At 47.6% G+C, this 25,182-nt stretch overlaps 1 protein-coding gene and 1 long non-coding RNA gene across 4 annotated transcripts; one reads left to right on the plus strand and one right to left on the minus strand.

Moving 5' to 3' along the window:
- Positions 1–2,563: 2,563 nt before the first annotated feature.
- Positions 2,564–12,507, minus strand: LIPG (lipase G, endothelial type). Of its 3 annotated transcripts, none has more exons than XM_072859922.1 (10): positions 12,329–12,507; positions 11,952–12,148; positions 10,948–11,127; positions 10,164–10,275; positions 8,782–9,006; positions 8,086–8,328; positions 7,466–7,586; positions 6,673–6,891; positions 5,650–5,741; positions 2,564–4,010 (listed from the first exon to the last, which is right to left on the minus strand). In XM_072859922.1, the coding sequence occupies exons 1-10, from the start codon at positions 12,423–12,425 to the stop codon at positions 3,970–3,972; spliced, it is 1,527 nt and encodes a 508-aa protein (XP_072716023.1). In that variant the 5' UTR covers positions 12,426–12,507; the 3' UTR covers positions 2,564–3,969. The 3 variants fall into 3 exon arrangements, with proteins under 3 accessions (XP_072716023.1, XP_072716024.1, XP_072716025.1); XM_072859923.1 differs by having other exon boundaries at positions 2,564–4,032; positions 5,649–5,741; XM_072859924.1 differs by lacking the exon at positions 2,564–4,010 and adding an exon at positions 5,360–5,390 and having other exon boundaries at positions 5,649–5,741.
- A 5,904-nt stretch (positions 12,508–18,411) lies between these two features.
- LOC140651300 (uncharacterized) lies at positions 18,412–24,180 on the plus strand. Its single transcript, XR_012042340.1, has 3 exons — positions 18,412–18,545; positions 19,123–19,177; positions 24,070–24,180. It is a non-coding gene; the product is annotated as an uncharacterized lncRNA (long non-coding RNA).
- The last annotated feature ends 1,002 nt before the right edge of the window (positions 24,181–25,182 follow it).

Consider the following 25,182-nt stretch of genomic DNA (forward strand, 5'->3'; position numbering starts at 1 on the left):
ATAATTTATGTTGGAATGTCAGCATCTGAACAGGCATAAAATTACAACTTGTTGTCGCGGTCCGAGGAGCAGGATCTTGGGTTTCTTGGACATTTGTGGTCGTCTTTCCATGAGGCTGCTTTTGGGGACCGCTGAAAAGCTTTACCTGGTGGAGTGGGGCTGCCCTGTTATTTCAGCACGGGAAGCCAGCAAAGAATGTGCTCTCCTTGTTCCCGAAAGGACTGGCTGGTCTTTCTTTTCCTGAACACAGCTGTTGTGTTGAATTTATTCTGCCCAGGTTTTTGTAGCTTGGAAACTGCCTATGTGAGACAGCCGGTACCTCCCGTGTCAGGGACTTCTGCTGACCAAGTCACAATCTTACAGCACCGGCCGAAAGAAGGGGTGGTGTTACACTGGGAAATGGGGGAGAAACAAACTCCAAACAGACTTTGTGTTCAACTTACCTTCAAAAGCAGGGATGCCGGGGTGCACCTGGCGAAGCTGCCCGATCGCTGCTGCTTGCGGGAGCTGGTGCTTGCACACGGATGCTGGAGCTGGGGCAGTCCTGGGTGGGGGGTGAGGAGAGTTGTAAAGCATTCCCCATGTGGGGCATATTGTTCCTCTGGAGACACAGCCTGACCTTTGGTGGGACCTGAATGGAGTGGCTGTGAAAAAGTGATCCCAAATAAATCTGGGGGAGGGATGCCAGGCAGCTGAGAGCACAGTGGTCAGCCCCATGGCAGGTCCAGCCCTGCCTGGCACAGATTTGGGAGGTGCCTGCTGTGCTGATCCTAAATTGATTAGAGACTTCAGAAAAATGGCCCCTTCTCTTTGTTTTTTCACTTGTCTAATGCACAATCACACTCATAACTGTGGGGAACTGCTCAGGAATGCATGTTGATGTGCCAGGAGGTATGATGTTAGCCTCAATATGTGGAGCAGCAGGAATGATGTATTTAGGAGCCCACATTTGCTGTGTGAAGGGCCAGATGCCTGGAGGGGATGCCCATGGATGTGAAAGAGCTGCAGCCTGTTCCTTCTCTCTTGTGAGTGTATATTCCTCACCCTTTTCCTTGTAGAGAGCAGCTGGATGTGAAAGAGGCCAGCACCTGGTCGTCCTCGCAGGAGAATCATCCTGCAAGAGGCACCAGCCCTTGCACTGCAACTATCCAAGGGGTAGCATGCAAAAAATGAGTCCCAAATGGTTGGATGCATTGCTTCTCTGATTTAAATGGGAATGCATCACTTGCAGGAGTGCTGCAGCTGTAGTCCTGTAGCCCGTCACTGCTACAGGAAGGGATTTCAAACCAAAACAAGCAGCCATGCATGTAAATGATTTCTGGTATCAGTGTCCCCCCACCTTTGCACAGGGTGGAAGGTAGCCCCACAGGAACACATCAGAAAAAAACTCCAGCTCTGGGGTGCAGAATAATTGGGGGCCCTACAACCATTAAACAGCTTCCCCATAGCTCTGCTGAATCTACAATGGTAGTTTTCCTTGCAGTCCAGCCATCACTGGGCTTTTCATAGGAAAAGGTTAATTAAGTAATTTCATGTAAATCTTCCACAGCCTAGAGGTGTTTACTTTGTTTGCAAAGTCCTTCTGTTGCTGCTGGATTTGTGCCACCAATTTGTGTCAGGGATAGGCAAAGCACAGAGAGGTTTCCTTAAATTTGATGGTGTGGCTGCTAGGAAAAGCTGGGAAAAAATCTCAGTTAGTGATCAGATTTGGGGAAGTTTTCTTAAACGTATTCACTAATGGGCTAAATATTGAAGTCAGGCAAAGGTGAAGCATTTTGAGGAAAAAAACAAAGTGACAGCCAATGGAGGAAAAAAGCGTTAATGCAGGAAGTCGACAGCAAAGAGTTTGTCCTAACTTGTCCTGGTTAGCCTGGCACAGCAGCAATGGTCTTTCCAGTGTCTGCTGTAATAGCCATAGAGAGCAAGTAACACAATCTTGCTTTCCTCCAGCCAAAAGCAGTAGTGATATTGCTATGGCTGAAAGGAAACAGGGTGGGAAGGAAAGGTTAACATTTTTGGTGGTCTCCCCTGCTTGAGTATGTCTTATAGCCAATGTGGGGAAGGGGCAGACAGAAAACCCTGTTACTGCTACCCAGACAGGGATTTTTATTTTGTAATATTTACTCTGCCAAAGATGATCCCTTGCGCACTGTTGAAATCATGGTCTCACTGCTAGGCTAAAGCTAGAAGTAAACTTGTAATGTTGTACAACAGGCATCTCAGGAGCTGCAACACAAGTAGATATAGAGTGACTTTGGTCTATTCCTGAAGATACTTGGTACTGCATGGGTGGAGGGAACAAGCCTACCTTGGCAATAGAACCTGGAGAGGACTTGGAAGGAGGGTACTGGATAAGGGCACCTACCTGGCTGCTGCTCTGCCTTCATGTCCTCTTTCTGCTGGTCTCAGTGACCTGCAGGAGAGGGACAAGATGGCCATAGGCTGTTGTTCTGGCAAGGCATGTCAAAGCTTGTCGTAGATCAATAACAAGACTTCGCTGATTTTTACAAAGCCCTTTATTTTTTGTCTTAAGGCTTATAAAAACTGTTACTCAAAACAGAAGTGTTTAAAACTTTACATATGTACAATATGAGAAATAAGTTATGTTTTAAGTCATACAAAAACCACAATATACAAATAGGGCTTTGAAACCACTCTAAGTATGGCACAGTGACAAGTCACAGTTATTGAAGCCTTTACATAAGACCATGGGGGAAAAAAAAATATCTCCAAATGTGCTTGCTTTGGTTGGATTGAAGCTCTACAAGAACTCAGAGAATCACAGACCTCAGAAGGACTTGCTAAGTCTTCAGAAGAACTCAGTGCGCCATCTGGCAACACCATTTTTTGAGATTGCCTTTCTGCATGCCAAAAGTTCAAGAGTTGTTACACCAAGTCTCCTTCCAAAAAGAGAAAAAGAAAAATTCTAGTTCACCTCTGACAAGGTCCACTCTGCTGGAGCAAATAGGACAGCTGTAGGCAGTCTGTCAAACTCAGAGCAAAGCCAAGTTCACCTGGCACCAGGGAATCCAGCTGGGATGTAGTGGCAAAGAGGGTAGGATATAATCTGTTAGGCTTAGTTAAATACTTTGCACAAAAATAAGGTCTTAATTATGCACTGGTATTACAACAGCATCTGAACAGAGGTGAATGCATTCTCAGTAGTTAAAAGGAGTGGTGCAAAGCTCTCCTGAAGCAGTACAGTTCATTACCTTCCTCCTCCCCTACAGTCAGTAGATGGGCAGCTGCCATTTGCCTCTTACAAAGAGATCAATGCACGGGAGCAGACGGTCTCACTGCCGACACTGACTGGGGAGCAAGGAGCAGCTGCCAACACCATCACCTGCCATCTGCACCATGTTCTGCCCTAGGTACAGGGAGGACAGAGTACTACCTTCTTCTAAGGTAATAGAGATTTCAGTATTAGCCAGACACAGAACAGATTATTTTTAAGGCAAGCAAAGGACAACTTGAAGTTAAGTGGCATTATGTATATTCCCACACCTCCCCCAAACAACCCCACACACTTGACCTGTGCTGGTCTTGTCTTCCCACAGCCCATAGTGCTCTTGGACCCACAGTAACTCCTACACTAGATGTGAATTTGTTCTTGGCAGCTCTGTCACCAACAGTCTGATGGGCAGTTAGCATGGTTATCTTCTCAACTCCACTAGCAGGCAGACCAGAAGATCATTGCTGAGGTCTAGATCTGTGAAGATCTCATCCATAGTCCTGGTTAATGGGAGCAGGCAGGAAATGCAGCATGTAACAGGTCAAGGTAAGGTTAAATGTGCAAACCAGGCTCCCTGGGGAAGGGAGAATGAAGTTATTCTAGGTCTAGGACCACAGGCCATCAATTGCTCCTCAGTTTCTTGCATCTGATCCAAGATGTTTTGTCCTGAAGAGCTAGTTGCTTTAAGTGCTACCAAGCCAGATTTTTGCCAGAGCATTTTTCCACCTGTGTGGTCTTCATGCATCTAGGTTGCTCAGTTGAGTCTTTAGAGAAGTCTTCAGAGCAAATTTGAGACAGATGTGGGAAAAGCAGAGGAAAAAATATCTAGTTAAATGTAGAAGTTAAGAGGAGTAATAAATAATTCCTGAGGAACTCTAGGACACTAAGAACAGGTTTAGACAGTACAGGTTGGTATTTTATTCTGTCAAAGCAGCACTTTGCCCAGTAGCTACTCAATGAGAGCCTGAAGCAGATATTATGCACATAAGCAGGCTGCAAACAGAAATTACAGGTCTTGATGCTAGACTCTGCCTGTTCAGATCCATTCAGGGTGGACAGATGTTTGCAGACTCAGTCTCCAAGTAGGGAACTATAATCTTCCAGTGACTTGGCAGGAATGGAGAGCTGAACAATAAGTAATTGCTTGTGATCTCCGAGAGGATCATTTCCTAGAAACTATACTGCTTTGGAGCTTGGATCTGTTCCTCTGCCTCGTGCAAAAGCTGTACGCCACGCGTAAAGCAGGAAGGGCACATGTGCCAGCAATTCTGTTTTATGGGGGTTACAGAGTAGCATATCAAAATAGCCTTTTATTGTACCTGCAGGAATATTTACTTGATCTTTCAAGACTTGTGGCAGAGCAACAAGTTTTTGCACAGGGGTTTCATTCACAGAATTGTTTGCTGCTGTATGGAGCACAGCTTGCTAGTTTCTGCCAAACCTGGAACAGTACCAGCTTGCATTTCTGAGCTGAGCTCTGCCACCCAAGAGGGTTGTACAAAGCATGACTTCCACAGGGCTTTGCTAGCCCTAGCAAGCGCTTTGTCTCCAGATAAGAAGTGACAAAGGTCTAAGTTTACTAATTGAAATTTGAGAGGCCAAAAGGCTGGGCTTCATCTGAAGGAGACAATCATTTAGTCAAATGAACAGGGATTCATTCAGAACATGACTAGAGGCAGGCTGAAGCAATAAAGCTGTCACTGCTGGGACCAGACTTACTAGAAGTCATGCTCTGAGGACTGATCCTAGGTGTCTGGAAAGTCCCCCAGAGGTTAAGCAGGGCTGAGATGCTCTGGCAATGGCTGTGTTTGCATGCTCCTGAACCAGAAGAGATTAGCATAGCCAGAGATGAAGCAGTAGGAGTCAGTACTGTAAAAGTGTGGCAAGTCCTCAGCTGTGTCTTGCTCATGTAGTTGAGCCCAAACTTGATCAAGAGATTTCTTGGCAGCTTAAGATCTTCTACTAGGCTGAAACGATCTTTGAGGCAACCCCCTGCACTCCCAGCTTTCCTCTGTTTTACAGGGCAGTTAGATGCCTCTAATTAGCTCTCCACTATTGCAAAGATCTTGGGTATTGGTAGCACCTCATTTTTAGCATCTACCATAGTAGCAAGCAGACAGGTTCTTTAGGCCAGGGATCATGTTATGCCGATCTGGTACTAAGCATGTAAAGATACAAGATGACAAACCAAGGTCAGAAGTGAAGATAATATCACCTAGTTAGTGATAGTCAAGACATACAAGAAATTAAGTCTTAAAGCTGGGAAACTTGGGCTAGAATTTATTAACTTTTTTTTTTAAAGAAAAAGAGGTTCCAGGAGTCAAAAAAACCCCACAAAACCAAAAGCCACCTGGCTCCACTCATGCCAGCACAGCCACATGCATCAGGCAGGATTTCTCTTAGCTGATTTTCCTACCTTTTTTGCCATTCCTCTGTGCACTTCACAAACCAGAGCTCTTTACCAGGAGATATACTGGTCATCTGGGAATCCTCCACACAGAAAGCAAATCTAGGAGGAATAATCAGAAGTCAAGAGAAGGTACCTGTTGTCTCCATGATTAACAAACAACACGCAATATGGATTGCAGCTAATTCTAGGACAACTTGTTTGATTTGACATTCTTCCTGTGGAGCATCTTGATGCACCCTTAGCCTGTTGAATGGCTGTTTTATTTCCTACTTTACTGTTTTATTTGGGGATCTTTGCTTCTACTACCCCTATGTTTCATAGATTGTAGAAACTAAGATGCAGAATACCTTGCAGATGATAGGAGATGCTTATTTAAAGCTCTGAGAGATGTGGGAAGATTGTCAGTATCAAGTGCTGTTCTTTGACAGATCTGAGTTACCTTCAGAACAACATTAACACAAGATTTGGGATTGCAGTGCGACATGCTTGGCAGCTTTACTCCTTGTTGGTTGCTCGGGTAGCTTTCCAATTACAGAGATCTCAGAAGGAGCAATACAGTGCTTAAGGAGTTGGTGTCATCATGTTACCAGTTGCAGTTTTAGGTCTAGCTTGTTGTGCCAAATCAGCACATTATACATGTAAATAATAGCCATGCCCATCTATATGTTTTAGTATTTTTGGTGTTGTCGGTACTTTAACCCTTCAGGTATGATCTAAACCATCTTGAAGTAGGCTAACTTAGTCCAAGGGCAGGCAAGACAGTGTCACAATATCTAAATAAAGCAAAAGAACATCTCGGATCTGATCTGCAGTGACTAGTTTTGCTTAAAGCCTAGTTTGCAACCTCCTGCTGGCAAGTAACCCACTCTCCTACACCATGAGGGAGCATTAGCTGGTAACACCAAAGAGGAAAGACAGTTCAAGGTACCAGCTAAGTTCAAACTCACAACTTTTCTTGCTACATTCTGAATATTTCTCCTTTTGATTGAAGTTTTGAGTCAGCTCACATGCAGTCTAACACAATTATTACCTCTCTTGCGTTTCCCCAGATTTCACACGTATACGCCTGATATGCAGTTCCTGGGAAGACTTTGCAGGCCGATACCAGTAGCTCTTCAGCTCTTTCCACAGATCATACCATGACTGAGATGTTCCCTCCCAGGTGAGCTTTATTTTTAAAAGTTCACCCATGTCCTCTTCAGTATAGACCAGGAAAGTGTTAATAGCATTTAGACCAACTTGATCAAGCCTGAAAGACAAGCAGAGACTCAACATTTCTTCCTTATGGAAGCATGCCAGATGCTCATTCATTCCATGCAAGAAGTTAAGCAGAGCCCTTTGCAGCTTATCAAGTGCTCCACATTTAACTGTCACCAGTTAATTACCAATTACACTAAAGAAAGTGAGCTTGGATAGCTGGTTCAATACAATGCATCATGTATTTGGCTCAGCCATCCTTCCGTAGCTTAAAGGTGAATTTCATGCCTTGTTTCTTCTGGGAGAGGCTAAACGAGGTCAACAATGCCTCCAGAGATATGGGTGCTTTCAGACTATATCCAAATGGTAGAGGGGAAAAGCAAAACAAAGTACTTCAACAATGAGCCATGAAGGCTAATATATAGAGGACTGGGCACATCAATTATAATTTATTGCTGAGAAAGCAATTTAAGTTACTGGATGAAAATTTTTTTGAATGGTGATGAAGTGAGGCTGCTAGGCTCAGATGCAATGCTAGTGTTACCAGAGGAAAAAGAGTAATGCCACCTTGTCTAGTCCCAGTGGCCTTCTTACCTAGAGCAAGCACAACAGGCCAGCTGACTTACATTTCTAAAGAGAGGGGTTCGGAGTCTCCATTGGTGCCATGAAGGGTGACAGAGAAAGTGGGGTCAGCCTCTCCCAAGCTATTGTAGCTGAAGACATGCATTTTCATCTGATAATGGTAGACTGGAGAGAAACAAGGAGAGCATAGATGGAACCAACTTTGTGGAGAGACAACATTGCTCAGCATTGCTCTTTGTGAAATTGACTGGCAAAGGCTAGGCCCTGTATTTATTGAGACGTCTTTGATCACTTTTTCCTGCCCTTACTGATTACAAAGTTGACATTTACACAACAACAACAGCAGGTCCACTCTGGGGAGGGCTCCCCAAACCTTACACTGCTCTAAGGTTGGGGTGGTCTTGCAAGTACGACGTGTAAACTGTAGTCCTGCTCAAAAGGCAGAGTGTCCTTATGGTCAAAGCCCTGTTGATTTTACATGGAGGAAGGAGCACAGTAATGCCACAGAACAGCAATGCAGCCAGGTAACTGCAAAAGACTAATGCCTGGTGCTGCGCTGCTTTGAGGTGATGCTACTCTTTTACCTCTACATCTTTCCCAACATTGACTTTGGGAGTCCACTCCTAGAGATGAGATTATGCTCTTTTTAAGATGGAAAAGGTACCTTTGAACGGCATGTCAGCTCTTGTTTTTAAGTACATCTTGCTGTTTCTTTTGTTGCGTGTTTTCCTGGCATTGTAGCCAATGCCGTTGCAGCGGTTCTTCCGGCAGCTCAGGCAGATGCCCTTCTTGAAGCGACTGGAATCGGTACATTGAAACGCAAAGCTTTGTTTGTCTTGGTTCACGAGGGAGTCCACGAAGAGGTGCACAGACCGCTCGTGTTCACATTTAACAACTTCACCAATTGCTAGAGAAGCAGAGTTGCAAGGGATACATTTTGTTTAAGTATTTGTCACTCCAGCAGCTGATAAGATAGTGAGCTATACCTTTTTGTAGCCCAACATGAGCTGAACGTGGCCAAACTTGAACGCTTCTCAAACACTAGCAATTCAAGAGGTTAGTGCAAGACACTTGAAGAGGACTTGTCATTTAGTGTCTATCATGAAAAGAGATTTAAAGAGGATTCTAGACCTAGCATAAGACAACCATAGTTTATGATCAGGTGTTAGAGTGAGAACATGCAACTTCAGAATTAAAAGCAGGTCTAGTTTCTAGCAACTATCTTAAGTAGTACAGGCAGTTTAGAAGGAAAAAATAGTTTTCTCTGCTCTTATAAATCAGATCATCCCCCAGCATCAACCCAAGTCTATTTGTGAGGAGTCTACACTGACCAGAGGCAAAATAAGTAATGAGAACCTACTCCCATAGGCAATTGCTCCCAAGACATCACTTAATCCACAGCCAGGCTGGAAGTCTCCCCCATTGGGGTAGATGTCAACATGGCCTACAGACATCTGGATCCCAATGCTAACACCTAGTGTTTCCCTTGTGTAGGTGTGAAGGACATCCACAAAGTTAGCATCATCGGGGGAGAGGCGCTTGCTAGGGTCCACTCCTTCAAACATAGGGCCAGCTGGATCCAAGCCTGATATTGGAGACAGTACACAAGATGCCAGATAAGAAATTGGGTTATTTGATACAGAATATAGCCAGGAACCCGCTGCTAGCAGCCCTCCTAACCAGGTGCTACACAGACAGTCCCTGCCTCATTGCAGATACTGTCCCCCAAGATCTCTTTACCATGGGCCTACTGAGGGAACAAATGAAGATGTCCCATACCACTTTTGGTGCAATACAACCCAGTAGTAACACCAGTCTCCTCTATTTACAGTGATGGCTTCAGATTGCCTGTTGGAAGCAATGAGTCTTTGCTAGGTCACAGTGAAGAGATATTTCAAGAGGTAGTAGGTGACTGAACACCAGAAGAGGTCTAGCACCCCACAGAGACTGTTGGTAGTCAAAGTTGCCTTGGCTACATTTAGTCTATTTTCAGACTGGACATACAGAGGGACTAATACAAGTTTAAGCAGCAGCCAGGTAATCCCTGCATCTGAGATCCCATTAGGGGTTTGAGACTTTCTGTTAACCTCTGAGCCTCACCCCCAACCTGAAGCTGTGCTCGTAAGCCATTCTCCAACTTGATTGTTAGGTGATTTTCCTGCTTAACTAAATACAGATATTTATTGCTAGGCTCTGAGGAATTCTCACTGCCAGTGAGACATTTAAATGCTTAATGCAACCCCTTGTACCATGCCCTAAGTTCTCACATGTTGAAATCAGCTTTCCTCTGGAGTCAGAAGCTCTCTCTTCAAGATATTTTCAGAACGAGGGGTTGGGGTTTTTTGGGACCAAACAGCCCATGGGACAAACTGCACCCAATAGCTCTCACTTCTATTAGTTTGAGCTATAATTACAAAAACAGTATCACTCAGAGGCTTAGGATTTGGATAGTAAGGGAGAGCTTGAGCTGGACTTGTTTTGAACCCACATTTAACTTCAAATATTACTCAAGATCAGGTTGTCCTCCAAAAGGTTGAAACTCCCCCTACATTTGGGGTTCAAAATTAAGATACTTTCTCATGTCAAGAGACCTATACTCCCCACTGCTGCCACAGGTAGGAAACTTGTCATTTCTGACTAGGTAAGCCCAAAACAACATTGCAGCAACACAGGAAACAAGCCTCTTCAGGGAAACTTGCTGCCACTAAGGAAAGGTAAGAAACTGCTTTAAAAGCCATTTGCCTGTAATTCTGCCTATTGTCCTATGGATGTGGTTACCAGCAAAGCCAGCAACATGGGCACCCAGGCTGTACCCAATCAGGTGGACATTCTCAAGCTGGAAGAGTGGGTTCTCCTGCAAGGAGACAAAAGATATGGTAATTTTCCCCCCTGCCTTTCAGGGCATCTGGCACCGCTCTGGTCTGCAGGACTAAGGTCCAATTCTAAGACTAGATTGGAAGGAGGGGGCAGACAAGCATGCTTTGTTCTTTATTTCGTCAAGACAAGTAAAAGTTGAATGGTTTGGATGGCACTTGTGATGTGCCCCCAACCACAGTAACCAGCTTCCAACCCCAATTATGATATTCTTTGTTTAAGCAGCATCTGGAACAGCCTTCCCCCAGGGAGCTGCCAGCAGACCTCAGTACTGGCCATGGGCTCAAGTGTAGCACCATGGGCCTTTTCCTTCTCCTTTTCCACCCTCTTGCCAAGCCAGCGCTGACTTTGAATGCCCAACTCCTGAGTTTACGTTGCTCAGACAGGACTCCTAGATTTGAAGTCCCCTTCAACCTCACTGACCCGAGCATGCCACAAAGCAGCATCTCCCAGGAAAGCACGGTAGCACTTGCTTGTGCAAGGGCTGAGCGCAGCACCTTAGCTATGAGCCATCGCCCCACCAAGCCCTAGGGTTTGGATTACACCAGAGCCTTCCCTGCTCATGAGTGTTGGAGCTGGTGTCTACTCCGTTCCCTTGTGCAACGGTCCCTCACAGAGCATTACAACAGAGACCGTTCTTAACTCATGTTACCTGTAACCAGTCAAGCAGCCTTGCTATGGTTTTTCCAACAATCTGCGTGTTGTTCACAGCATCAGTATAGAGCTGGTGGGCAAGCAAAAGCCAATCCACCACGACCACGTTGGCATCCTTCTCCCTCTCCTGAAGAGCAGATACCAAGCTGCCCAGCCAGGTTTCAAACATGCCACTCATCTAGAGAGAGATTCAGGTGTTAGTTTCCAGCTCACAGGACCAAGATTACACATTCACAGTTAAGTTATTTGTATACCATTTACATATTCTGCTCCAGCTGTAAGCTCCTCTGCAAACCCCACTCAGCACTGCGCTAATGGTGTAAGAAAAACAGGTTTTGAGAGACTCTGGATGTAATTAGGTGCCTTGCCTTTTAAGGCAGGAGGGAGAGGCATTTGTTACATGCCACCTTATTGCTCTTTTTCAAGGGTTTCAGAAATTCTGATGGATTGCAAAATTATTTTCCAGTCCTGGCACCACTGTTTGTATGAGCCCTGGTAGAGTTGATAAGTCCCCTAGTGCCACACACACTCAGCTACATCAAATGCAGAAGAAGAAAGCTTGATAAAGTCTGTCTGCCCACTCTTTCTTTATTGAGGAGACCACGAGCAGAAGATCGTGGACACACAGCTAGGATTACAGAAAGTCTATATGTGTGTCAAGTCAAGGGCCACCTTCATAGTGGTCAGTTAGTTGTATTTTAGGGAAAATCTCAAGTTCCCTTTACCATGTTCACATTATACAGACATGAAGCAATCTTGGGCAGTTGTGAATGAGTTGGGTGATTTCACAGTGTTCTTAAGTACAACCCACATCACTTTGCTCCAGAGACCTCAGGTGCAGCTACTAAGAGGCTATAGCACTCAAAACATGAAAAGTTGTCCCAAATCCTGCATATTCTAGAGGCTGTCACACAGACCATTTACAGGGCAGTTTGCTCTCTCTAAGTGGATAGACTGAACACTAAGCATCACCTAGAGCCATGCAGGATCCTCCATACTTACTGTCCAGCCATGAATGATGAAGAAGGTCTTAGCTGTTACATTGAACTTGCAGTCCTCCAGACACTTGTACTGGCCGATGGTGAGCATGCAACCATCCTTTTCAGCATCCAGCAAGGACCGGAGATTGAACTTCACCTGTGGCTTCGGTGCCAGCACGGGCTCCTGCTTGTCCTCCAGCAGCTCGGCGACGGTGGCATCTGCAAAGCAGTGGAGGCGGAAGGGTCAGCAAAGCACCTCTGAACCCGCTGCTGAGCTTGAGCCTCACCTGGGAGAGGCGAACCTGCTCCGTGCACCCCGCAGGGAGGAGCAGAGCAGCCAGGCGCTGCCCCGCCGCGGCTCTCCCCGACCCCGTCCCGCGTGGGACCGCGCTCGCCCACCTCCTCCCAGCAGCGCAGCCTCCGCCACCCGCGGAGCGCCTCCCGCCGCGATGCAACAGGTCACGCCGGTGCACAGCAGGAGGACGAGGCTGCTCATCGCTCGCTCGCACGGACGGACGGACGGACGGACGGGCGGGCGGGCGGGCGGACGGACGGACGGCGGGCCGGGGCTGCGCGGGGCGGCGGGGCGCTTTAAGGGGCCGCGCGGGGCGGTGCTCGTGGCCCGATGGGGCCGGCCCTGGTGGTGCCGGCCCGCAGCGCTGCTCCCATTGGTCACGTCCTCCCTGACGTCACGGATCGCTTGAATGGAAGGGCCACGCGCCGGCAGGGGCGGGGCGCGGCGCTCACGCGTGGGGGCGGCCCGCGGCAGCGCTCCGCGTGGGGAACCCCGCGGGGAGGGGCGGGGGTGTTCGGGGGGGGGGAGCCCGCCGGGGGGGACACGGGTGGGTTCCCGGCAGGGGCGTGCCCAGCGCTGCGGCCCCGAGGGGCGCCGGGACGGGCGGCCCTGCGGAGGCGCGTTCCCCGCGGGTGGGCAAAGCGGCAGCGGGACACGGCACGGCAAAAGGCTGGGTGAGCTGGCAGCGCTCCCCTGCTGCACCCACCGACCCAGCTGCCAGCGTGGGTCTGCGGTTTTCAGCTCCACCCGCGGGAACCCCCAGCTCTTTGCCACTCGGGATGCTCTGGACCTAATGGGCACAAGGTGCTTCCCGAAGGGCTTCAGCCGGCTCGCAGCCCACCGGCCTCTGTGGCCGCGTTGGCGATACTGTCCACGGCTTCGAACCCTCCGTGGTGGAAAACTGCACGTTTATTCCTACTTGTTCACTGCCTATATTTTTACCAGTTGCTGATCCATAAGAAGATATTTCATTTTATTCTGCTGCTGTCTCACCGCATGTGGTGTAAGGAGAAGAGGTGATGCTCTGGGACATGTGGCTTTCCTGGTCTCTTTTTCTTCCCATTCCTCAGCCCTGTGCCTCCTTCCCTTCCCCTCCAAACTCGCAGCAGAAAGCAAGGAGGAGGCACCAGGGTCTGTGGTGTATAAAAATGGCAGGGGAAAAAGCAGGAAAAAGGTGCAAGCAAATGATGGGTAGAGATGAGGAAGAAAAGATGGAGGCCTAAAACCAGTCAACAGCAGAGGAAATAATGGGAAACAGGGTGCGGGCATTGCTTTAGCCCTCACTAGTAGATATCGATGGAGAGAATTAATCTGACTTTCCAGCAGTGCTTTCCTGGAGCGCTGAGTTTGTACCCCGCGCCCCTACGAGCCTTGCTCAACCCAGCCGCCTCCTGATTCCACATGGGTTGGCAGTTGGGCTAGATGATCATTGTAGGTCCCTTTCAACTGAAATATTCTATTCTATTCTATTCTATTCTATTCTATTCTATTCTAAAAGGTTTTCTCATAGCTCTCGTACATGCAGCAGGTTGTGCCTGGGGACTGCTGCTCTTCTCCTCTTGGGGATCGTTCCCAGAACCTCTTTATTTCTGACTCTGCAGAATGAATACCTGTTCTGGGAGCTCTTTGAGCACCTCTTGTTTCAGGAGGCTGGAGATGACACTAAATTGCTTCTCCCCAGGGAGCATGGGTTTGAGTGGAGTGTCCTGGGGACGCAGCCTCTCCCGCAGCTGTGTGGTCCCTCTCGAGGAGCAGCATCCTGACAGACAGCAGTGGCCTAAAAAGGAGAGGACAGAGGTTTCTCAGCTGCTAGCCCATGACCGGACTTACTCTTGCAGGAAATGAATCAGCTAAGCCTCATCACCAAACGCTTCATCATTTTAAAAAATTCCTGGTGCCAAAAAAACCCTGCCAGACCGTTGGCCACTGCAACATCTTCTCATTCTTCCTCTTGTGCCTTTGCATTCAGCTGTTGCTTCTTGCTATTATAAAGCTGCGATGGGTGGGGACGTGTCCTCCTTTTGTCTGTGCAACGCCAGGCTCTGGAGGGGGGTCCTGCTCTTCACCTCTGGCTTCCAAGAATGACAGTAGCAGCGAGAATAGCTTAGCAACAGCAAGGAAGAAGTGCATCAAAATAATTCCTGGCTGCTTCAGCCAAAAGGTGACTATTGTCTGGAGAGATGCTCAGGAACTGTTGTGATGGGCATCGTATCAGTGCAGAGAGTGCAGCTCTGCAGTGAACTCTCTGTAACCCTAATGGCCCGGGGGGAAGAAGGCTCCCACCCAGAGCTGCTTGGAAAATAACAGGTCGTTAAGCCCAATAATTTTAAGGAGAAATTCCTAGTTTTGATTAGTTTTTCACTGGGAAAGATTTCATGGCTCCCAGATGGAATTTCTGGATATTGTAATAAGTAATAAATTATAAACGAGGGTAAATAATCCACCTTAAAAGAGCTGGAAGCTCAATATATACAGCACTTTTAGGGTGTTGGAGGCTTTGCCCCAGCAGCTGGTGTGAGCAGGGCAATGCCCAGGGAGATAGTGGCTGTTCTTGGACACATCTTTCTGGCTGTCTTATTCTCTCCATCCCCACTGTGATTTCCTAAAGATCTCAGTCCTGTCCAAAAGCAGAACAGGAATGCTTTTGAAATCATGAGTGTTTTTACAGAAAATAGAAAAATGTCCCACTCAGCTGTAGTCACAAGCTCTTTGCAGGTGGGTGCTGGGTGGCTGAGGCTGAGGCTGGTTTCTTCTTCAGCACCAAACGTGGTGAGTCAGAGCAGAGCCATGAGATGTGGAGGCAGAAGATACATGTGAGGAGTTAAGCTTCTTTCTTAGTAGCAAAAAGCTAAAATCAGTATGATATGTAAATTAATATGCCGAAATATTTAAAGGTCTGGAGTCTGCTGGTGATCTCAGGGAAGGATTAGACAGATTTTTTTCATCATCATCATTTAATTTGAGAGGTTTCCATGTCCATGCATCCAGGAATGAGACCCTTTCAATGCCGTTTCTATATGAGCAGAACATCTCAGACCTGGGTTATGGTCAGTGTCTTCTACAGGAGCTCGGCATCTCTGATAGAAACAGGCTGTCACCGTCCTGCGCAAGGAAACTGAAGTCAGGAGCCTTTTGCAAAATAATTATCTTTAATGCTTCCATTTCTCTGTCTTTAAAATTATCACACTGACACCTCCTTTCCTTGCAGAAATCTCAGCAAGAAGTATGAATGAACCGCACCGTTGAAGAGCTGAGCATTAAGGGAAAAGGAAAAATCCTTCAGCATCGCACGACCTCTTTAAAGACCTGCAGAGGTAGAGTAATTCTGGTGTGAGCAGCTCTGGAGATCACAAGGAAAATAGACAGCAGCCTTGTGCATGAACAGTGCTGCTGACATTGCATCCCACATTCTCCCAGGGATGACCCGCTGTGGAGATAGCAGCAGAGAGAGTGTTTTGCTGCCCAGGACAGGGTACCACCACCTCGGTGAGTGGCTGCAGGAGGGATTTGTGCAGTACTCCCGCAGCTAAGATTGCATCCTATCGCATTCACGTCACTAGGAAGGCATAAGTGGAGCACTTGGCTTCGGGGAAAAATTGTGGCTTTTGGGCTCGTGGGGTTACTGAAAGCAACAGCACAACAAGAGTCAAAGGTGCTCCTATTAAGGATTGCTCATTTGCACAAGGCAAAGAATGATTTTGTTGCTTTAGGTCAGATATTCAGTGTCAGGGAGTGATTATCGCTACTCTGCAAATTTTAAATTCCACATTTAGAAACCTGAGAGTGTTTTACACACCCTCCATTCTTCCTGCCTGTTTTTTCTCTATTTTCATTCCTTTTCTCCATGAAAGAGGGAGTAGGATTTGCAGGAGAGGAGGAGGAGGGGAGAGAGAGGAATTGTTATCTTTTTTTTTTTTTTTAAGTTATAAAACAGTTTTTCTTTTCAATTATAAAACACAGCCCAGGCAGTAGAATTTAATGGGATTGGTATTAGTTTCCCTCTTGGCTCCTTCTGCCTGATTTGTTTCTGAGATGATGGGGGAGGAGGGGTAGCGACTGGGCTGGAGAACAAACAGAGAGAGGAAAGGGCTGCTCAGACGGCAGCAACCTCAGGGTGCACCAAGCTGGGGCGAAGGCCCTGGGAGGACCCACGTATCGGATGGGCGTGCAGAGCTGACTGCACCCCAAAGGGTCTGCAGTCCTGGAGAGGCAGCTCTGCGGTGAAATAACATCCCGGATTAATCCTTGCATCACCCTGTGCCTGCTCAGCCCAGGACCTCTTGGTTTGTCATCATCCCATCACGCCACCAATTATTTTATACTTAGCGCTTACTGCAGAGGGGGGAGATATTCCTTATGTGGCACAGTTTCTGCTCTGAATATTTTTGTTCTGTGAGCATCAAACTGGGGTGAAAACAGGCTGTGGTGTCTTTGTTCCACAGCCATTCCTTACTCCACAAAGTCTCTCCTCCCCTCCTCAGCCTTTCAAATACAGCCCCTCTATGAACATGCTTTATAGGACCAATACTTCATATCCCTCGATAGGTTTGCTTGCTTACAGAAGAGGCTAATCTCCATCAGGTTATGAAATCAGCTCACATGCTTCAGTGGCATTACCCACTATTGATATCCCCATTCGATCCCCGTTGAGCTCTCTTTGTTGGAGGTAACCCCCTCTTCTACTTCTTCTAAGCTGATTTCTTAGGCCACATCATTCAAGTCCTACATCCCCATGGTATTTAGATGTAGTAAAAATGACTGGGGGGAAAATAAATGGCAGCCAGCGAGCCAACTAAACTGTCTGACTATTAATGGTCCTGTTAGTTGCAAATTTACTTTACCACAAAGCCCCCAGCATGTAATCCTTAGATGAATGCCTTTGATTGTAAGGGAATATTTACAGCTGACCCTGCCAGCAGTCTGCAAACCTGCAATGGGCCTCCTGTCCCACATTAAATCCGCTGGCATCTGTTCCTGGGTTCTTATCAAGCACATGCTCTGCTGGTGCAGTGTTTGGGCTGTAGCGCTCGCGGATATGGTGGGCCTTGAAGAATAAATCCCCGCATTCCTCCGAAATGCTAATTCTTGTGAATATTGTCACACAGGGAGGAACGTTACAGTTTGTACCTGCCTCCGGGCATCGCCGTCCGCAGGGAGGTTTCCAGAAGGCTTTGATCCCTGCCAGCCACCCCCTTCCCGTGGCAGGTCCCTGGTCCTGCTGCTGGACCACCCTTCACTAAGGACAAACTTCTTCTTGGCTACTCTTTGTTGTGCTATTTTCCCAAACATGCCTGAGCAACATGAAGTGATTTTTGTCATGTTTTTTATCTCTTTTCACTCCTGCCCATGCCTTGCATTAGTCCCCAGGTTGCTCTGATTGAGCGTGCTGTTGCTGCAGAGACCCTCAGGTGATCTTACCCCATCTCCAGCCACAGCAGAGCTGTGCAGGAGCACAGGCTGAAAGCCAGCGAGAGCTCAGTGTGTCCTGACACCTATTCCCTGTGTCCAAGCGGACAAGTGTAATTCAGTGGCTTGTCATTCCCAGCAGGTCCCGTGGTATGTGAGATGGATCCAGACTGCTTGGCTGCTTTGTGTCGGACAGAAGACCCAGTGGTGGGTGGTGGGCCTGCTCCATCCACTCTGCAGACAAGCATGTCTTTAGGTCTGTGCTGAGGAATGATGTATATTTTCTCTCTTCTTATGCCTTTACCCAAAGCCCACGCCTTTCCATCCAAGCTGTATGAATGCTGAGCATGTTTAGGCTTGAACATGGACTTGGATCCAAGCCCACTGGCAGTGCAGAGGTGTCGTGGGTGGCCAGGGGGATCTTTGCTTCTGCTACTTTCTGAGGTCTTATTTTGGTGAGGGATTGGAGAAATGTCTCAGAAGCTCATGATCACTTGACCCTTCAGATAGTGGACGGTGAGTCCCCAGCAGCGCTTCCGCCTTAGCTCTCCTGCATCCAGCAAAGGGAAAAGATTAAAAATAATAAATTACTAACACTTCTCCCCTGCCTTTTCTGTAAGCGGAGCCTGGAGCTGCTGGAGAGTCCAGAGAGGAGTTTGGGTGACGGTTCTTTGGTTTAGGGATTCCTTTAGAGTGCATATCCTTATCCATGTGCTTTTTCTTCAAATCTGCAGGAATATTTGGCCCAAGTCTGGAGCGGATGTGGTAGCACCATCGGTGAGAAGTACTCAACAGTCAGCTGGACTGCAGCTTGCGAGGAGACCGTAAGAACTGGCAGAGCAAGCAGTGGCTCTCCTGCCTGCTTAGAGAGGTCTGTCAGACTGGGGCACAGCTCTGTCTTTGGGCTCATTTCTGGTAATTAGCAGCTAAAAGATCTTGCAAGTTGGCATTTTGGCAGAATAATTAGAAAGCTGATAGCTCCTCCTTCTCCAAAAACTTCCCAGACTAAACCCCAAACCAACCATCTAGAGCTTCATTTTCAGCATTCCTAAATCCACTTTAAATTTATCTCAGTGGCACTCAGGCTTTCAAAACTGATCCTGTAAATCTGGATGGACACCAAAATGAGGAAACTTTGAGCATGCCACTCAACTTCCCGGTGCCTACAGGAAAGAAAAGGAGTTATTTATTAAAACCAATTAATTTGTTACTTACTTTAGCAAAGCCCTATAAAAACATATAGTGTTAGTTCTCACCATTATTGCTAATTTGCACCCAAGCTTTATGGTTGCAAATCCCAGATAATTTGTTCTTCCTGGGCTGTGTTGGGTCAGACAGCTCATGCACGTTCATCTTCTCTTTGTGGTCCTGATTGTCGATTTGGCTGGTGTTTAAGAGATCCTTTGGCAGTATTTTACTGTGATTCACATTAAAGGGGAACGGTATTTTAAACCACAAACATAGACTTTACACAGTATTTTCTGTTTTTCAGAAAAAGTGTGACAAACAGTTTGGGGCACAGAAATAAGCAGCACAAGATCATCGAGGTCGGTATCATTTGTTCTCCAGCACCCTGCTTTTCATTTACCCTCTTCTTTGAACCTTTTGCATTCTCAAATCTGAGCAGGGCATAGTGCTAGGATCTGCCTGAAACAGGGGAAAGCCTCGAGCCATCCTTGGAGATACGTGGAGCCTCCTGCTCTCCTCAGATGTTGGCTTTACTTATACTGACAATATTACTCATTTCATTTTTCACTAGCTTGCACATTTTGCTTTGAGAACCCATCAGTTATCCCATCCCTGAATCCAGCCTCGTTCCTCAGTGTCTCAATGAAAAGGACATCTATCACATCTGTTTGCAGCGCGTGCAATACGAAGACGGGAAAGAATGAATTGTCCCTGAGGATGCTGGTCCCCCACCAGGCTCTGCTTCACCCTCTGGCCATTTATTCCTAATTGCCTAACTTCTCCCATTTATTGTGTTTGTTGAGTGTGTAGATCTTATTAGGAAGAGTCAGTGGCTCTGTAATTAATTAAGAAAAGCTTGGGGCATTTCTTAGTACTTTGTACTCGTGTTCTGCCTGTGATGTACAGACATTTCTGATATTCATCCCAGGAACTCCCAGTCCAAGGACAGACAGGCAGACAGACTAAGGTCAGGGCACAGGAAAAACAACAGGGCTTTTCTGTACAGGTCAGTTATATCCTGGGCTACCTCAAAAGCAGTGTGGCCAGCAGGTCGAGGGAGGGGATTCTGCCCCTCTGCTCTGCTCTGGTGAGACCCCCCGGGGTACTGCGTCCAGCTCTGGGGTCCTCAGCACAGGAAGGACATGGAGCTGTTGGAGCAGGTCCAGAGGAGGCCATGAAAATGATCCGAGGGCTGGAGCACCTCTGCTGTGAGGACAGGCTGAGAGTTGGGGTTGTTCAGCCTGGAGAAGAGAAGGCTGCGGGGAGACCTTAGAGCAGCCTGCCAGTACTTAAAGGGGGCCTATAGGAAAGATGGGGACAGACTTTTTAGCAGGGCCTGTAGCAACAGGACAAGGGGCAATGGTTTTAAACTAAAAGAGGGGAGATTCAGACTGGATAGAAGGAAGAAATGTTTTATGATGGGGGTGGTGAAACACTGGCCCAGGTTGCCCAGAGAGGTGGTAGCTGCCCCATCCCTGGAAACATTCAAGGCCAGGTTGGACGGGGCTCTGAGCAACCTGATGTAGTTGGAGATGTCCCTGCTCATGGCAGGGGGGCTGGAGTGGGTGACCTTCAAAGGTCCCTTCCCACCCAAACTATTCTGTGATGCTATTCTATGATTCTGTGATATGCTTCGCAGAGCAAGGGTGATATTTTCTAAGCAGAGCACAATGTAGGAGGTGTAAGCAGAGACCTGCTGGGCAGGCAGGACAGGGGAGCAGTGGCAGCAGACCTGCCCAGTCTGGGGTACGGGTGCAGGACTCGTCCCGCTAACCACCTCCCTGTGCTAACGCTCCCTCCGTGCATTTGCAATGCAACTCCATGGCCTCTGCCTGCCATGCCATTCCTGTGCAGTCGGTGTCGCGTCCCTGCACGCTGCAGGTCCAGCACCTGACTGAGTCACGGGGTGGCCGATGGCCATGGGATGGGGTGGGAGCTGGAGGTGTGCTACCTAGCGGGGCCCCGCATTCAGCAGATGCTTGCCGCGGCCTTGTCCAGCAGTCCCTACCCATCATATGACCTTCCCGAGTGCCAGCATGTGACTGGGCCATGCACGCTGGAAAAGACCATGCGGAGCAGAGAGGAGAGGTTGGAGAGGGGGAGGGTGTCTCAGCTAGAGAGGATTAGTAAGCGTGGACAGATAGGGAAAGCTTTGAAAGAGGGGACTTGTGTCAGAGTTGTTGCAATAGCAAAGGGGGAGGTAGCTGGATGATTGGAAGAGGAAGGGAAAGAGTGAGCCAGGAGGGAGGGATGACCTGAGAGGCGATATTTGGGATCAAAGTGGGGAAGTCTGCATCTTGTGGAAGGGAAGATGCTGCAATCGTCAGAGCAGGAGAGAGCACAAACTTGGGGAAAATCTCTGACCATAAGAATATGAAGGAATGAACACAGAAACCACGCACTGGGATGATAAGCGAAGATGCTGGTAGGGTTGCTACGGACATTAAGTTTGGAAGAGAGTAGACGTTTAGGGCTGTAGCTTCTCGCCATGCCATGAACAGGACCCTGTCTGCTGGCTGAAGCATTTACACAGGTTGTGTTAACAGGCATCATCCAGCCTCGTTTCCCAGGGTCTGAGCAGATCTCTGCCTTGGTTCAGAACAGAGATGGCTGCAGGGGTGACAAAGACCTGTCCTCCCTGCGAGGAACATTCCTGCCCTGGGTGCCTCTGTGCTGTGTCTGCCAGCAGGGAGGTGGAGGTGCAGAAGCCCCTGGAGGAGAAGAACAGGTTTGATTGTGGTTTATCAGCTGATCCAGAGGAGCTCTTGACCAGGACAGCTGCAAAAAGAGCAGATAATAACAGAGGAGAGGAGGAAGCTTCTTTGATCCAAGTTGGTTAGGAGATGCAATGCAACAAATGGATGGAGTTCGAGGCTGTATTTCATAGTACAGGGCACACTCGGCTTTAGAAATGTTGACAGGATTCACAGATCAAGAAAAGTTGAGGCTGGAAGGGGCCAGTGGATATTGTCTAGAGCAACCCCCCTGCAGCTCAAAGCAGGGTCAGACAGAGCTGGTTGCCCAGGATATTGTCCATATGTTTTTTTAATACTTCCAAGGATGGAGACTCCACAACCTCTCTGGGCCACCTGTTCCAGGGTTCAACCATCCTCACAGTAAAAAAAGTTTTTATCTTATGTTTAAACTGAATTTCCCATATTTTAATTTGTGCCTAAATTGTGGATGCAAATTGTGGGCAGTATCCCTGATTCCAGGGATATTTTTGGTTTCATTAACCAAAAACACATTTAAAGCAGTACTTCTCAGTTATGAGCCAGACAGGTTAGAGCAAACGTAAGCCCATGATTTAATTTATCCCAAATAGCGTTTATGATCAGGCATTTACATGATGTCTCTATTTACTGCCTTACTCATCAAGGCAATTGGCTGGTCCATTTCTGGCAATTAAAGCCATGAATGAGCAGTCATAGACCTGCACAACCTGCATAAATGGTTTGCTGGCAAGAAATACACTGAATAAACACAAACTTCAGCTACAGGGTTATTTAATCACATAGGAAATGTATTTTACCGGTGATTCCCTGCTAGCTGGGCGTGCAGGGGGTGGATGAACCCCTTGCTCTAGGACAATATGCCAGAAAATGTTGAGTATTAAGACAATCTCACTGATTGCTGGGTTTTTTTTGTTTTGACCACGCTCCTGGCTGGCAGGTCACCAGCAACGTGGGGAAGATGCTGTACCTGCTGCATCACGCTTCAGCAGTGGTGACAGTAAGGACAGATACTCAGCTGTCATGACACTGAGCTCCCTTGGCTGTTTCCTCACCCCTGGACCTGGTACAGCATATACACAACAGAAATAAATAGACTGTGTAGCTAACCCCTTCCTGTAAAGAATTGCCTGTGTTTTAGGAGGACTCATAGGGAATCAAAGGCATTCCAGTTGTTCATATATTTTAGGTGATACACTTATGACATTATGATTTATATACGTACACATACATACCTATATATACACATACATATATATATATAAATATATATGTATTTATCTGCTTAAGTAAGGAACTTTTGCCCCCTTAGGGAAGCATCTCTTCTTAAAAATCACAGGGAGGAATATATAACATAATTGAGCTCTTCAAGTGGCCAAGACACAATTACTGGTGCAGAGCAAATCTCCTATAGTGTGTTGTCCTCCTGACGATGGTCAGTCCATCTTCCGGAGATGCATTTCCTCCTTTTCCAAGCCCACAGATCTTGCTCCTGGGACTCGCTGCCTGAGTCAGTAGATTTTAGGACATGGTTGTGGAGAGTGGCTTAGCTGGAGTACTCACCTACCACGTGTCCAAATGCCGCTGTTTTGCTGACCATGGGAGGAAAAGGCAAACAACGGGAGTGAGCTGTGCCTCTGGAGGAGCCACACATCTGGGAAGAGGAGTGCAGGAGTCTGTAGGCTGGTCAGGAAGGAGTTGTTCAGGGAAGGAAGGTGCAGGCAGCATCAGTGTTTCCAGCATTCAAGCTGGTTTCAATTTAAAATGTCTTTGTCTTCAAGATTTTCTGCTTAACCATTAGGACAAGCAACCCATTTGTATGTAATTTTGTGAATGACAGTTAATATCCCCACATAACCCTTGGGCTGCAAAAACTGGGTCTGAGATAAATGCCAAGAAATCTACAAAAAGTTTGAGGAATTGGCTTCTTTTGCTGTGCAAAGAACAGGTCAAGACCCCCCTCCTATAGCACGGTGGACATGCAGTGTGTTTTTGTGAGCCAGAGTTAAGCTTGGCCAATCAGCCCCAGTGGATCTATCTGTCACGAGGATTTTAGCACAGACCCTCCTGTTGCTCCACCTGCCCCTCTGTTAGAAATTACTGTCCCCAAGCAGGGCAGCAGAGGCAGATGTGTGCCTGAGCCAACCGTCAGGCACTTGAGCTGTGACAGAGTAGGAGCTAAAAGTAATGCCTTGGCCTCTGAACCGGCTGGCTGAGGACAGGCACAGGTTTGCTTCTGTCACCTCTGCTGTGGCAGTGGTTGAACTCCAGCAGAGCTGCTGGAAGGTGAGCAGGGGGGGTCCTACGGCTGGAAGTCAGCTCTCTTTTTGGCACTGACCAGCCATGCCTTTGGCTCCAGCCCTACTGTGAAACTATAGCCCCAGCCAGTCTCGGAGCTCACCTCTCCCTCTGGCCAGGGGGGATGGTGGCTTATCAAGGGTGTTGACTGATTGGCACTTAGGATGACATTTGGCTTGGCAATTCTAGTAGGACTGATAAGGCCGCTTGTTTATTCACAGCTAAATCCACAAAAGGACTTGCATGATACAACATTCCTGTGCCCGTATGCTCCCTACTGCCTGCTGGGCTCTTCTAGGGCAGGTGAACTGGTGCAGCCCCCTTCCAGCCCCCGGAGCATGTCCAGAGGAGAGGTGTGAAGCCAGCGCATTGCCGGCTGCTCAGCAGAAAACCTGCAGCAAGAAGGGTGGGAACATCTTTGCCACAGAATAGCCTCTGGCCTCCTGGTTAGGATGCGGCTTTGAAACCTCTCAAGGGAAGGAAATTCAAAGTGGGTCTCCCACATCCTGGAGTGTGCCGCTGGGTTAAGATACTCACTATCACTTTCTGCAAATTTCTACCTCAGGACTTGGTAGAAACCTTTGCTGCCCTTGTGATGAGCCTTTCTTGGGAGGATGCTACCGGCAGGAGCTTCCAAAGCACAAAGTAGAGGAACGGTTCACGTCTGAACACAGTTGGATCCTTGCTTTCAATGAATGCCTGCTGAGAGTGAGGTCTTCCTGGGCATGCACAGCACAATCACCAAGGCTAGGTGGTATGGACAAGGAGATAAGAGGGATGGCACCAGAAGAGTTTAAGGTAAAATCCTATGGAGTTGAGATTCCAGTAGGATTAGGAGGCAGCTGCCTCCTATGTAGGAGTTTTCAGGAACACTATTTTGGACTTACGTGCCTAAATTTTCTGCTTAGGATCCAAAAGCTCTTTTCGAGTCAGCTCATGCAAGCTAAATATCCAAGGCAGCGTGTGAACAGGGGGAATAATCTGGGTAAATCTCAACAAGGGCACATGCTCAGCTGCCTCAGCCCTGATCTCAGCACCAGATATGTGCTAGGCTGCCTCTGAGAGCAGTTGTTGACCTCCCAACAAATATGAAAACATGCACCTAATTTCCTGACACCATCCGCAAAAGCTCCTACCTCTACACTTGCACCACTGCAAGCCCTCAGCAGCTGATCGTAAACAGTTCCACATGTTGGGGAAACAGAAAACGTAAGTAACAGAAAACGTGTCCTGTTTGTTTTGGCTTTGATTGATGAACACAATGACCATGTGATAATTCCCACCATGTGTCAACTACTTAAGTTTCACATCTCTCTCCCAGCTTTCTCTGAATG

Source organism: Ciconia boyciana, chromosome 4 (assembly GCF_034638445.1).
Source record: "Ciconia boyciana chromosome 4, ASM3463844v1, whole genome shotgun sequence".
NCBI classification, from domain to species: Eukaryota; Metazoa; Chordata; class Aves; order Ciconiiformes; family Ciconiidae; genus Ciconia; species Ciconia boyciana.

What these genes read in the sequence shown, in the direction of transcription:
- LIPG (XM_072859922.1), bottom strand. Translation starts at nt 12,425, where the DNA reads ATGAGCAGCCTCGTCCTCCTGCTGTGCACCGGCGTGACCTGTTGCATC. An exon ending in GACAATAGGCAGAATTACAG is followed by an intron (nt 9,007 to 10,163) that starts GCAAATGGCTTT and finishes CTCCAATATCAG; the next exon opens with GCTTGGATCCAGCTGGCCCT. An exon ending in GAACCCCTCTCTTTAGAAAT is followed by an intron (nt 6,892 to 7,465) that starts GTAAGTCAGCTG and finishes CTTGTCTTTCAG; the next exon opens with GCTTGATCAAGTTGGTCTAA.